Source organism: Coregonus lavaretus (assembly GCF_964263955.1).
Source record: "Coregonus lavaretus genome assembly, chromosome: 1".
In the NCBI taxonomy this organism is placed as follows: Eukaryota; Metazoa; Chordata; class Actinopteri; order Salmoniformes; family Salmonidae; genus Coregonus; species Coregonus lavaretus.
The window spans coordinates 56,971,265-56,985,487 of record NC_139988.1 but is presented as its reverse complement, the minus strand read 5'-3'; the positions used below and the strand labels follow the sequence as shown (position 1 = coordinate 56,985,487).

General features: G+C 40.5%; 1 protein-coding gene across 1 annotated transcript; it reads right to left on the bottom strand.

The window, feature by feature from the left end:
* Positions 1–347: 347 nt before the first annotated feature.
* On the bottom strand, positions 348–5,347 carry LOC311114413 (homeobox protein EMX2; the record flags this gene model as incomplete). The annotated part of the gene is made up of 3 exons (XM_084157189.1): positions 348–1,507; positions 3,388–3,572; positions 4,960–5,347. The coding sequence occupies 3 exons, from the start codon at positions 5,345–5,347 to the stop codon at positions 1,334–1,336; spliced, it is 747 nt and encodes a 248-aa protein (XP_084013315.1). The 3' UTR covers positions 348–1,333.
* Positions 5,348–14,223: the final 8,876 nt, after the last annotated feature.

Sequence of the window (14,223 nt, the reverse complement as noted above, 5' to 3'; positions counted from 1 at the left end):
TGCACTTTCACAAAAGCTAGTAGGACTCTTTGTAGCCTAAGCAGACCAGACGCTGCCCCTCTCGGAAAAACAACCATGCACTTGCCACAGATTTTTTTTTTTGCGTTCTCGTAATAGCATGATTTATAAAGCATGATTTATAAATTACTTTTAACAAGCCTCCACATTGTCTGGATTACTTCTGAAATGAGTCATAGGCCTACCTCAAGTGTAGGCTAGTTGTGAGACTGGTTTGACCAAAATCAAGATATAGGCTATGAAGCGGGTGATTGGTGACAGCGGGTATAAAATGTCAAGATATGAAACCTGATCGTAAATCAAAACCATATAGGCCTACTTTTACTCTGCGCGCAACATATTGATAAAACTTTATTGACAAAATATTGACAATTACATACTTCTTGGAAGTATACTTTGTGTTAAAATTGTAGCAAACTTAACACAAACACAAAATTATTTACATTCTGGTAAAAGAGGGTTTAACAGAAACATTAACTTTTTATCTCTGTACATGGAAACGCTCAGTGCTTGAAGTTCTCGCCTCTATGGCTGTCAATTCTTGCATTAGTCCTTCGTGGCAACTCTCACGGGAGGGTCAAGTCCTGACAATATGTTCGGGACAGAATAACGGAGACATGGTAAAGCTTGGGTTTAAGGAGTGTCCTGGATACTTTCCCTTTAAGTACTTCATATGTGGTTTGATAAACTTTTATAAAGTTTTCGAAATTCATTTTCATTAGTCTTTTCTTTAGAAACACTATAACGCAGCACTGCTACTTCATACTGTTTTCACAATCACTTTAACACGAGAATCATTAATTAAAAGACTGCACACTTTGTAAAAAGGAAGAAGCACAACATCTCTGAGATTTAGTAAAAACAATGTTGTTTTTGAGAAAATTATCAAATTAAAACTACCAGAAAGTCTACCATGCAATTCAAGTTTAACAAAGACAGTTTTGTATTTTGGTATCTTGAGTGGAAACGTTCATATTTAGAAACTTTCAGAAGTGCAAATTTCCAATGTGAATTGGCGATTAATTTTTGGGAGGTTCGTGGGAGATTGTAGTGGTGGGTTGGTGAGTGGAAGGGGGTCAGGTAGGTGGACTGCGATACTGTCGATCACTTTTGCCTGGGCAATTTGATCCACATTGACAGACCCATGGTAGTGACAGAAGCGCCACCAATTGGAATTCTCTCACCCTCAGCTGCCGATCTCCGAAGAATCGAAATGTGACATTAGCTTTACCTTCTCCCTGTACACAGCATCCTTAGCCATGTCATACTTCACGCCATGCGGCTGTCCCAGGTTCAAACAATTTAGTAGGCTATTTTAATCGTCTGAAGTGACATCAATTTCCTCGGGACTTCCCGATCCTTGTTTTGTTGCAAGTCTCCATCGGTTTATGTGATGGGTCCCCTTCTTCTTCTGTTGCGAATCTGAACCCTCCTCCTCCAACTTTTGCCGTTTGAACTTGGTTCTTCGGTTCTGAAACCACACTTTTACCTAAGGGAAACAAATAAAGGCTAGAATAAATTCACAAATACTAAAGAAAAACCATCCATGTGCGCAAAGTGTGAATTCAAATGGCAGAACAGCAAAAGATACAAGCATAGGCTATAATAGGGGCGGCAGGTAGCTTAGTGGTTAAGAGCGTAGTGCCAGTAACCGAAAGGTCGCTGGTTCTAATCCCCGAGCCGACTAGGTGAAAAATCTGTCGATGTGCCCTTGAGCAAGGCCCTTAACCCTAATTGCTCCTGTAAGTCGCTCTGGATAAGAGCGTCTGCTAAATGACTAAAATGTAATGTAAATGTAAAGGCCTTACATTTTTCCATAGGCTCTCATAGATTGCCGTGTGAAAATTTGACCAATGCTATGGCACTAAAGGTTTTACATTATAGGCTAGAAGTACGGTTATTTTCAAGAGAAAATGGGATAAAGGTAAAAAACGGCATGCATTCTCTAGGTCTATATTAGTTATAGCCTAGTATAAACATAAGCCAATATACCAGAAATTGACGTCCCTAAGCGTATTGGTCGAAAAAAACCATGATGCAAACATGGCCATGGATATGCAATTGCTTAAATATGTTTAATTTATAATAATTTTAAACAATTGTTAAAATCCACATTGCTTATTTATAAACCTGTTAATTTTAAGCCTTTTCTAAATGCATGTCAATAGGCTACAGTGGGCTATTTTCATATCTACAAGCCATTCGTCCGACAGCTTGGCAAGTGAGGTGCATTTAATGTGCTTTCAGTCAGCTAATTGAAGTGGGCGATGGTTCATTTCTTCCTCATTCCCCTCTAATAGCCTCCGTTTAGAGAAGAGCCGGTGGTGACACTGGGACAAAAGACACCGACCGTTCCGCAAGCTGATAGGCACAAATACGATCTTAAATATGGCCAGGGAAATTCATTGAGTCCGGCTCATTCTTTTTAGCGTGCCATAGATCCTATAAAATGGTTAACTGGTTAATTGCCCTCCATTTTGAATGGGAACCTTTTTTTCTCAACCCCGCCTAAAACGAGGTTGTAGCCTATGATCATGGATTTGCTCCAACTAAAGCTTCAATGCCAATGGTGTAGCCTATACATATATTTTTGTGTCTCTCTAAAACTGCGGGTTACTCGTTAATCCAATAGTGATTTGGAGAAATTAAAACAAACGTTTATTAATTTGTATCGTTTCCCCCCTTCATTTCAATTCTTAAATTAGGCCTACTTTCTCAGACATTCGATATGACCAAAACACAGTAAATATGCATTTAGGCCTACATGTGAAATTCATACATTTTACTTGCTATATGGATTGGGTCTAGGTCTATATTTAACCATACACTCTTAGAATTGTGTTTATTTGGGGTTCTAGAACCATTTGGTTCAGTGAAAAATAACCATACAAAAGGGTTCTATAGGCCTATAGAAGTTTTAGGGGTTCCATATATAAAGCAAGCGATATAACCCTTTTTGGTTCTAGGCGATATGGAACCTTTCTTCTAAGTGTGGCATTTGTGCAGTTTCCCCCAATAGACAACATATGATCGTGTTTTCAATATATTTTTAATAATTCCCCTAATGTCACTTATAGCCTATGCAATGAGAACTTTGAATTTCCAATAAGTAGCCTAATTATTCAGAGAAAATGTAGCATATTCCAGATTCCGTAGCCTACACCAAAACAGTTGTTATAGTACTATAGCCTTACAGGCATATAGGCTATAAAACACCCCTTGAAACCTACTCCCAAAACCTGTGGGTCATGACAGGTCTGATGCAACTTGACATGATAGTATTTTAAATCCATTCCCTATTCAAAGTAGGCCTAATGCGGATTTAACGATAAACTTGTGAATATTAAATTCAGGGAAATATTTTCTTACCTGAGTTTCTGTGAGGCTAAGGGTGTGCGCAAGCTGTTTTCGTTCGGCACCTACGACGTAATGGTTTTTTTCAAATGCGTGCTCAAGCCGCAGAAGTTGCGAAGGAGAAAAAGCTGTCCGAATTCTTTTGGGCTTTCTGGCCAGTGCATTGTGCAAAAGGAAGCTCTCCGGGCTTGTTTCGTTACCTGAAAACGACAATGGGAGGGATATTCATTATGAACACTTATCTTGCAGACTGAGGCTAAAGAGATGATGATGCTATGATCATATTTTGGCTATACCGTAGACTTGGGTCTTCTTACTTTTAGCTAAAGTCTACGGCAACACTCAATTGAACATTGAGACCAATTTAGTCACAGCAACACCTATACATTTTTTTTCCCGACAGCAATCATTTAAACAATAGCAAATTGATACAGTTTATAGTCTTCAAATGGCAACGATAGGGTTATGCAGTAGCTAATTAAGTGGCGATTCTATCCAGTCTTTCGTTATCGTATAAACACACATGGAAAATAGCAACACAATGGTCTACAATAACAAAGTGCCTATAGGCTACCCCTTTTCAAACTTGTATTTTCTACATTACAGTCACTGGTAGGCTATAATGTAAGTATATGGTGGAGAATAAAACAGGCTACATTAAGCCTACATTTGTCTTAATTATTATTAATTATTAGCAAGACACTTATTAAAATAACCATTATTCGTTCCAAATGAAAATAGATCGTTCAGTTGGACCTACTATACAATTTGCATGTCTCAGATAAATATAATGTGCATGCACCAGCATAAAATATAATGTTTTCAAATGACAGTCCAATTCGGGGGCCTATAAATTAATAGTGCGATTTAAAAAGTGCATAGTGTACAATTTCGTAAACAGCAGTTTCGGCCATAAAAACATAGCCCACAAATATGACCCATGGCATCTTCCATGGCACAGACGATTGCAATAAATTACACAGGCTTCTATCAATGTAGTTTAGTTGATTTACACTCAGTTTAAACACACAAATATTTAAAAGAAAAGGAAGTAATAACTAATTAAAACATTTTTTTTCTACCATTTTGTTCAAAATAACAAGCCAATTAATGATATAGATCTACAATATCGATTTGTACGGTGTTATGCTTATTTTTGTTTCAATAAAATGTTTTAGATGCTAAATGAATTTTTAAAAATCCACTCTTTGCAATTCCTTTAACAACATGTAAATGATAGGCTACAGGCAAAATAAATGTGAACCCGTGTAGCCACATTAAGAAATACTATGCCCTACATTACTGAAAGTAGTCTATTCCAGTTGAACCGTTCTAATTAGCCTATAAACAGACAAAAACTGTTAAAAATATTGTTCAAGACACTACATTTAAATATTATATATATATATATATATATATTCGATAGCTCACTGATATTTACATCACTATAGCATTCGTGTCTTTATCCTCATTAATACATTTTATATAGGCTACAGTTAGCGAGAAATGCTATTGAAAATCCAAAAGGGCTAAACAGTATCAATCCGTAATAAATACGTCAAAGAGACAAATGCGATCTCAACCTACCTTGGAATCTGTGACCCAAGTACCTATATCTATGTATTAGCCATGGGTAAAAAGTTGAGGGGTCCCTTTGCTGGCTGGCAAAAAGAGGGTGCGGACTATGCGAGGATGAAAGTGGGTGAGCCAACGCGTGTGGAGGGGGCACCGAATGAACTGGGACACCGGAGTTGTTATGATGTGAGACCGCCTCAGCAAACACCAAGTCCGGATTAGAGTAGACGCCCCTGCCGCTGGAATGAAACCCGTTCAGAAATGGATTCATCTGGCTGGAGTTTGCATAGCTCAGAGCCGCTGGTCGTATGGGCTCCTCAGACCTCGACACTGGTAGAGGATTATCCTTCGCTACCAACGATTCTATGGTAAAACACCTCTTCGGTGTAGGTTGAAACATAGTTTGATAGTCAAGATTCCCCAGCTTAGAATTTAAGAGGTGCAGGCGTTCTTCGTAAAAATAGGCTACTACTCCACACCGAGAAAGTTTGTCAGCATAAATAACTTTGGAACGAAGAGTGCAGCAAGAATAGAAGCCAAAGTAACAACAAATCAATGAATAGCCATAAAGGTGGTCGACTGCGCCAGACAATCCATGGATGTGATCGGTTCCTCACAGTTGTGCAAGCGATTTGTTAGTTCATGAGCTTAATTAGCGCTGGAGTCACATAAACAGCTTCCTCTGAAGCCTGTAATGGCATGGTGATTGGTCGCTGCTACTCGCCTTAAGGTTGAGGGAAGAGTCTTTAAGTGCGTCAATAGGAACAGGCACGGAGAGGCGGACTCGAGCAGAACGGAAGGGATTCGTTCAGAACCAGATCTTCAGGACATTTTACATACCCAGCTGAACCAGTAGAAAAGCTCAAGGTACTTACGTTTGCATTTATGTCTACCAATAAGGCCTGAGGACACTTGGTCTTAAAGGGGCCTTATATTATCAGTGTTGATTTTTATGTTGAAGTATAGTGCTAAGAGTCGGTGTAACATTTATTGACATAAGTGTGATAAATTCTTAGTATAAAATGTAGCCTACAAACCATTGACCTGGGTGTGTTTACTCATAGCAACCACATAGTGTTGTTTAAATAAGGGTCTACCATTTTACATTTAGGCCTACCTTTAAATTCCATTTTTATTTTCCATTATTATGGTACTTCCATCATACCCCACCATATACCCTGGCATCGTCTTTCCGTGTTTTCATTTTCTCCAATCCGTTTGTGATTAGTCAGGGATTGAGGGCTCCCCAATTTCTATTGGCCAGAATATTGGGATAATGGATATTGGATCCACACGACGTTCAGTGCAGTTCGTTTGTCGTATTGACACATCAACTAACGACCTATTAATTTAGGACTACGTAGGCCTACATTAGCCTACACACAACCTTTTAATAGGCCTACCTGCTCTGGTGCAAGTCCAATATTCACTGATGAAAAGTATATAATTGGTAATTTGATGTTTACAAAGTCTGTACTATAACAATAAAGCCAATCGTAATGTATAACCTAGTATGTACCGCAATAGACTTACAGTGATATATTCATTATTTTGCTATTGCTGAATTCCATGAAAATACGCATGATGTTTTCATAATCCAATAAAGTTGCACTGTTGGAATAAGATAACTCTGTTCTTAACTGTAGGTTTTTAGTCATTGTCATTATTATAAAGCCCATCTTCGGTGACCCACAAGTGTAAGAAAATGCTATGGGGTGTGAGTCCAAATCTGCCCGGGCTACATGACTTAGTAGCCTAACTTTGTTTGCAATGTTCTACTGTTTATATCTACGAGGCCAATCCCTCCCGCATTATTACAAGCGCATGACAATGATGGTACAATTATTATGAATACAAACAAAACCATAAAACATTGTTAAGATTATTATGATTATGTATATGATTATTAATTATTAATTATATTATGCCGAGGTTACACTCTAAGATTTACTTTGTATTTTGTATTTATATTTATTATGGATCCCCATACTCTTCCTGGGGTCCAGCAAAACTCAGGCAGTTATACAATTTTAAAAACATTACAATACATTAATAATAGATTTCACAACACACTAAGTGTGTGCTCTCAGGCCCCTACTCCACTACCACATATCTACAACACAAAATCCATGTGTATAGTGCGTATGTTATCATGTGTGTGTATGCATGTGTCTGTGCCTACAGTCCCGTGTAGCTCAGTTGGTAGAGCATGGTGTTTGCAACGCCATGCTCAGTTGGTAGAGCATGGTGTTTGCAACGCCAGGGTTGTGGGTTCGTTTCCCACGGGGGAAAAGTATGAAAAAAAAATGTATGCACTCACTAACTGTAAGTCGCTCTGGATAAGAGCGTCTGCTAAATGACGTAAATGTAAAAATGTGCCTATGTTTGTGTTGCTTCACAGTCCCCGCTGTTCCATAAGGTGTATTTTTACCTGTTTTTAAAATCTGATTCTACTGCTTGCATCAGTTACCTGATCCATGTAGTCATGGCTCTATGTGGTACTGTGCGCCTCCCATAGTCTGTTCTGGACTTTGGGACTGTGAAGAGACCTCTGGTGGCATGTCTTGTGGGGTGTGCATGAGTGTCTGAGCTGTGTGCTAGTCGTTTAAACAGACAGCTCGGTGCTTTCAATATGTCAATAGTGATGTCCACTTTGAGCCAGGAGAGATTGACATGCATATTATTAATGTTTGCTCTCTGTGTACATCCAAGGGCCAGCTGTGCTGCCCAGTTCTGAGCCATTTGCAATTTTCCTTTAAATTATATCTGAAAGATTTCGAAGGTTGACTTCAGTTGAACTCATTTTACGTCGGGACACCTCATGATAGTAGGCAACAGTGCCAAGTCTGTTGCATTTCAATTGACTAATGATAGCAGAATGGTAGCCATGGCTTGTACGTGAAAACTGAGATGATGGAAACTTTACTGAAGTCAGCAAGCATTGTGTTATATTAATCAATTACAACCCCAATAAGCATTTGTTTGCACACTGATCATACAACATCGCACCATTCATTGTAGGCCATTGTCTCCTTGCGTAGTAATATTCACTGTTTCACTCCGTGGACAGTGTCTTTGAAAACGTCCTGTGCATATAGGCCTTGATTTACATTTTACATCTGCTGTAGGCCTATGTATCATGTTGGCCTGTCTTACTCAATGGGGAAACTGACGTTTTGCAATGACAGACTGATCAACAGTAGGCTAATGCATTTACTACAGCACTAAGGCAGAATATGAGTAATAATACAATAATAATAACAATTATTATTATTATTATTATCATCATTATTATGAGTTCATCCGTATTAGTGTTACATCAATTATAATATTAATAGCCGTATAACAATATATGCCCTTATTTATTTAGTAGGCCTCACGAATAACTGTGGGTCTACTCAGTTAGACCTACTTTAGTGAATTGATGCAAGATACATTTTTTTTACAACATAGCAAGATCCCGCTTATATTACACTGGTCTCATTCTTTGTATAGTTTCTTATTTTAATCCATCCAATGAACCAGGGATGAAGGAGAGTTCCTCATGGGCTGTTCAAAAGTGCGTCACCTATAGGTAGAGTTGTCAATGCAACATATTTAGGCCTACATATGCGGATAATCGTTTGTTTATTGGCGATTTAAAAAAATCTGTATTTTCAGTTGCAGTCTTTTCAGTTGCATATCTGTTTGTAAAGATTATTATCAAAAACTCACTGGTTTTTCTTTACAGCATCCGTCACGTATTGTGCGGGCGTCCTCTCGGTTTTAACCAATATTCAGTCATGGTGCGCTGCCGGCCTCAAGTGGACGTCTTGTGAAAGTGCGCGTGAATTAGGCTATTAGTAGGCTTTTACACCGTTATTAGAATGGTGTAGCCTAACTATTCTTTGCGAATGCTTTAAGTGTGTTAATTTCAGTTACAGGAAGCAAGTGAGAAAAATAGTTTAACTATGTCTTCGAAGTTGTCCTCATCGAGAAACGTATGGTGTCATTGCTTTGTATAGACATTTCTGATATAAACCTATTTACTTCCCATAAATATGTGTAAATATGAAGTATTTCACATAGTAGGCCGAGGCTAGATCTCTAACTATTTTCCAAAAATAACAAAGTGATTGTTGAGTCAACTTTTTAACATAGGCTATGTTGCATTGACATAGCTAAACTGTAAGGTCACTATAATTTCATATCTTTCCATGTTCATTACATTTAAACGGATGAAAATAGCTGTTGAGTAATAATTACAAGCCACACTTTTTGGAGATAGCCAACAATTTTGGCATAATGCATAATGACTATGCCTATTGAAAAATTACCACGCGTAAAATAATGTTGAATGATAAGGTGCGTGGGTAAAGTAGGACTAGTAGGCCTAAACGTGCATAGCCTATAAATTATCAATTTTTCTATAGACTAAATGTTAAACTAATACGCTATATCATTTGCACGCTGTTACATTTTTGAAAACTAATTCTGTCGATGAAAACAAAATAAGATAACAAATTTGCCAATAACTTTGCCTATCTTCATAGCCCTAATATTGTAGATTTTGATCGATCGTGATTTACGAAAAATAAAGAGTGTGTGTGTGTGTGTATGTGTTGAATAATCTTTACACATTTGACAGCCCTTTTAATGCTGCAGTAGCTATAGGCTACAAGGCATAGGCCTTTCTCAAGCCATCTTGAAAACTATGTTAGGCCTATATTTTATAAATGTTCTTATTAGCTATTTTCGTATTGGCAAAACTATTCAGATCCCTTGTATTTCTTCACATTTGATTGTGTTACAAAGTGGGATTAAAATTGATTTAATTGTACTTTTTTGTCAACAATATACACAAAATACTATGTAATGTCAGAGGAAGAATATATATATTTTTTTTCAAGATGAATAAAAAACTAGAAAAAGTACATTTCCTGAAGAAAATGTAGTGTGCTTGCTAGCATGTTTTGAAGTATTTATGGTTCTGAAATATGTTATAGTAGTGGTAGTGACTGCAGTAGTAATGATAGTGACTGGTTCTAGTTGAAAAAGTAAGTAGATGTAAAAAATGATTGATTGGCTTGGATAGGATAGCCTGAACATGAGAAAGTTGGTTTGGTGCCTCTAGCTTGAACGGTTGGTTCATTTTTGTGCCAGAACACTCACCACACATCTACTATCAAGGTGGAGAGGTGAGGAGTGATATATTTTACATTTACATTTACGTCATTTAGCAGACGCTCTTATCCAGAGCGACTTACAAATTGGTGCATTCACCTTATAGCCAGTGGGATAACCACTTTACAATATGTTTTTTTTGTTGTATTTTTGTATTTTTGGGGGGGTGGGGTAAGGGGGGGATTAGAAGGATTACTTTATCCTATCCCAGGTATTCCTTAAAGAGGTGGGGTTTCAAGTGTCTCCGGAAGGTGGTGAGTGACTCCGCTGTCCTGGCGTCGTGAGGGAGCTTGTTCCATTGGGGTGCCAGAGCAGCGAACAGTTTTGACTGGGCTGAGCGGGAACTGTGCTTCCGCAGAGGTAGGGGGGCCAGCAGCCAAGAGGTGGATGAACGCAATGCCCTCGTTTGGGTGTAGGGACTGATCAGAGCCTGACGGTACCGAGGTGCCGTTCCCCTCACAGCTCCGTAGGCAAGCACCATGGTCTTGTAGCAGATGCGAGCTTCAACTGGAAGCCAGTGGAGTGTGCGGAGGAGCGGGGTGACGTGAGAGAACTTGGGAAGGTTGAACACCAGACGGGCTGCGGCATTCTGGATGAGTTGTAGGGGTTTAATGGCACAGGCAGGGAGCCCAGCCAACAGCGAGTTGCAGTAATCCAGACGGGAGATGACAAGTGCCTGAATTAGGACCTGTGCCGCTTCCTGTGTAAGGCAGGGTAGTACTCTCCGAATGTTGTAGAGCATGAACCTACAGGATTGGGTCACCGCCTTGATGTTAGCGGAGAACGACAGGGTGTTGTCCAGGGTCACGCCAAGGCTGGACATATATGCTGGAATCGGGCCAGGTTGGGAATTTAGCCATGACACCAGGTTTAACAATAACAATAAGTGCCATAGGATTTTTTATGACCACAGAGAGTCCGGACACCTGTTTAACATCCCATCTGAAAAACAGCACCCTACGCAGAGCCGTTTCCCATTCACTGCCCTGGGGCATTAGGATCTCCTTAGACCAGAGGGGAAGAGTGACCCCTGCTGGCCCTCCAACACCACTTCCAGCAGCAGCTGGTCTTCCATCCAGGGACCGACCCTGCTTAGCTTCAGAGGGAAACCAGCAGTGGGATGCAGGGGCATCTTACTATATATATATAAAACAAATGAGGGACCTGTTACCATTGTTTTTGTTGTCATAGACTTTGTAAACAAATGAAGCAATGCTTCAAATCATGTAGAAAGCTCTCATGGAATGTCACTCCTTGAGCATTACATATATGGAGATCACCTGACGGTTGCCTGTCAAATTGACCCACTCTTTGATGGTATGCACAGAACAGTGTGTGGCTTTAACCCTCAAGCTACCGAATGGGGTAAAAATACTTCACATTTTTCATGACTTTGTCAATCAACATGTTTTTAACAAATCTAAATCATTGTTTAATGTTTCTGTATCAATATGACCCCTGCCAAAAACATGTAATTCCGTCTATAAAAAGTTGATAAATAGGACCTTTATTTGAATCTAATTTTCTCTGGAGACATAAGTTATCCATACCACCAAAGGGTGGAGGGGGACCTGTATCAGTGATTTTGACCAGATAGACAGATCATCTGCAAAGATATACAGGTAGCTGCCAAAATAAAGGAAACACTTATGAGGGATACAAAGTATATTGAAAGCAGGTGCTTCCACACAGTGCCGGACTACTGCATTTGGGGCCCCGGGGCAATTACCTCTACGGGGCCTGTTATGCCAAATAACGTCCCCCGGCCAAATAGTGTCTCCCTCTGCATCACAATGGTATTCGATAAACTATCAGCGTCCATTGCTATATCAACGGTGTGATGACCTAATGATTAGAATTTTGGAGATCATTACAGCCTAAATGACGTTATTGCAAACAAGGCTGATTTCCACGACAATTTTGCTGTTTAAACAACTTTTGTTTAGCTAATAAAATGAAAACATTGCTTCAAACTACTTTTCGGTACCTTGTTAACATTACAACCTTAAATCCATGTATTAAACGTTGCTACATTTCGGAAAAGGCAAAGAAAACGTGTAATCTGCTTGACACATTAAAGTTACTTACCTTACAGATCAAGTTAGCTAATTTCCACTCCATTCATATGCAAATAGTCCGGGTAGCCATTTGATTAGCTGTTCAGGAGTCTTATGGCTTGGGGGTAGAAGCTGTTAAGAAGCCTTTTGGACCTACACTTGACGCTCCGGTACCGCTTGCCGTGCGGTAGCAGAGAGAACAGTCTATGACTAGGGTGGCTGGAGTCTTTGACCATTTTTAGGGACTTCCTCTGACACCGCCTGGTATAGAGGTCCTGGATGGCAGGAAGCATGGCCCCAGTGATGTACTGGGCCGTACGCAGTACCCTCTGTAGTGCCTTGCGGTCGGAGGCCGAGTAGTTGCCATACCAGGCAGTGATGCAACCAGTCAGGATGCTCTCGATGGTGCAGCTGTAGAAAATGTTTTGAGGATCTGAGGACCCATGCCAAATCTTTTCAGTCTCCTGAGGGGGAATAGGCTTTGTCGTGCCCTCTTCACGACTGTCTTGGTGTGTTTGGACCATGATAGTTTGTTGGTGATGAGAATGGGGGCGTGCTTGGTCCTCTTTTTCCTGTAGTCCACAATCATCTCCTTTGTCTTGATCACGTTGAGGGATTGGTTGTTATCCTGGCACCACACGGCCAGGTCTCTGACCTCCTCCCTATAAGCTGTCTCATCGTTGTCGGTGATCAGGCCTACCACTGTTGTGTCGTCGGCAAACTTAATGATGGTGTTGGAGTCATGCCTGGCCACGCAGTCATGGGTGAACAGGGAGTACAGGAGGGGACTGAACACACACCCCTGAGGGGCCCACGTGTTGAGGATCAGCGTGGCAGATGTGTTGTTACCTACCCTTACCACCTGGGGGCGGCCCGTCAGGAATTCCAGGATCCAGTTGCAGAGGGAGGTGTTTAGTCCCAGGGTCCTTAGCTTAGTGATGAGCTTTGAGGGCACTATGGTGTTGAACGCTGAGCTGTAGTCAATGAATAGCATTCTCACGTAGGTGTTCCTTTTGTCCAGGTGGAAACGGGCAGTGTGGAGTGCAATAGACATTGCATCATCTGTGGATCTGTTGGGGCGGTATGCAAATTGGAGTAGGTCTAGGGTTTCTGGGATAATGGTGTTGATGTGAGCCATGACCAGCCTTTCAAAGCACTTCATGGCTACAAACGTGAGTGCTACGGGTCGGTAATCATTTAGGCAGGTTACCTTAGTGTTCTTGGGCACAGGGATTAAGGTGGTCTGCTTGAAACATGTTGGTATTACAGACTCAGTTAGGGACAGATTGAAAATGTCAGTGAAGACACTTGCCAGTTGGTCAGCGCATGTTTGGAGTACACGTCCTGGTAATCCATCTGGCCCACGAAATGTTGGCCTGTTTAAAGGTCTTACTCACATCGGCTACGGAGAGCGTGATCGCACAGTCGTCCGGAACAGCTGATGCTCTCATGCATGCTTCAGTTTTGCTTGCCTCGAAGCAAGCATAGAAGTAATTTAGCTCGTCTGGTAGGCTCGTGTCACTGGGCAGCTCGTGGCTGTGCTTCCCTTTGTGGTCTGTAATAGTTTGCAAGCCCTGCCACATCCGACGAGAGTCGGAGCCAGTGTAGTACGATTCAATCTTAGTCCTGTATTGACGCTTTGCCTGTTTGATGGTTCGTCAGGAGGGCATAGCGGGACTTCTTATAACTGTCCGGGTTAGAGTCCCGCTCCTTGAAAGCGGCAGCTCTACAGCTCAGTGCGGATGTTGCCTGTAATCCATGGCTTCTGGTTGGGGTACGTACGGTCACTGTGGGGACGACGTCATCGATGCACTTATTGATGAAGCCAGTGACTGATGAAGTGTACTCCTCAATGCCATCGGAAGAACACCCTTGTTGAATATATATGTATCTATTGTAGGTCCTAGGATACAACAATGAATAATGTGGAACAAATAAGTACAATCAAAGGATACCTTACAACTTACAATAGTGAACACCTTTTGAAACAGCTGTGAAAACCAACCTGGTAATATTTTAGATTTTAATACATAAACTTTTATATTTGTTGGCACAG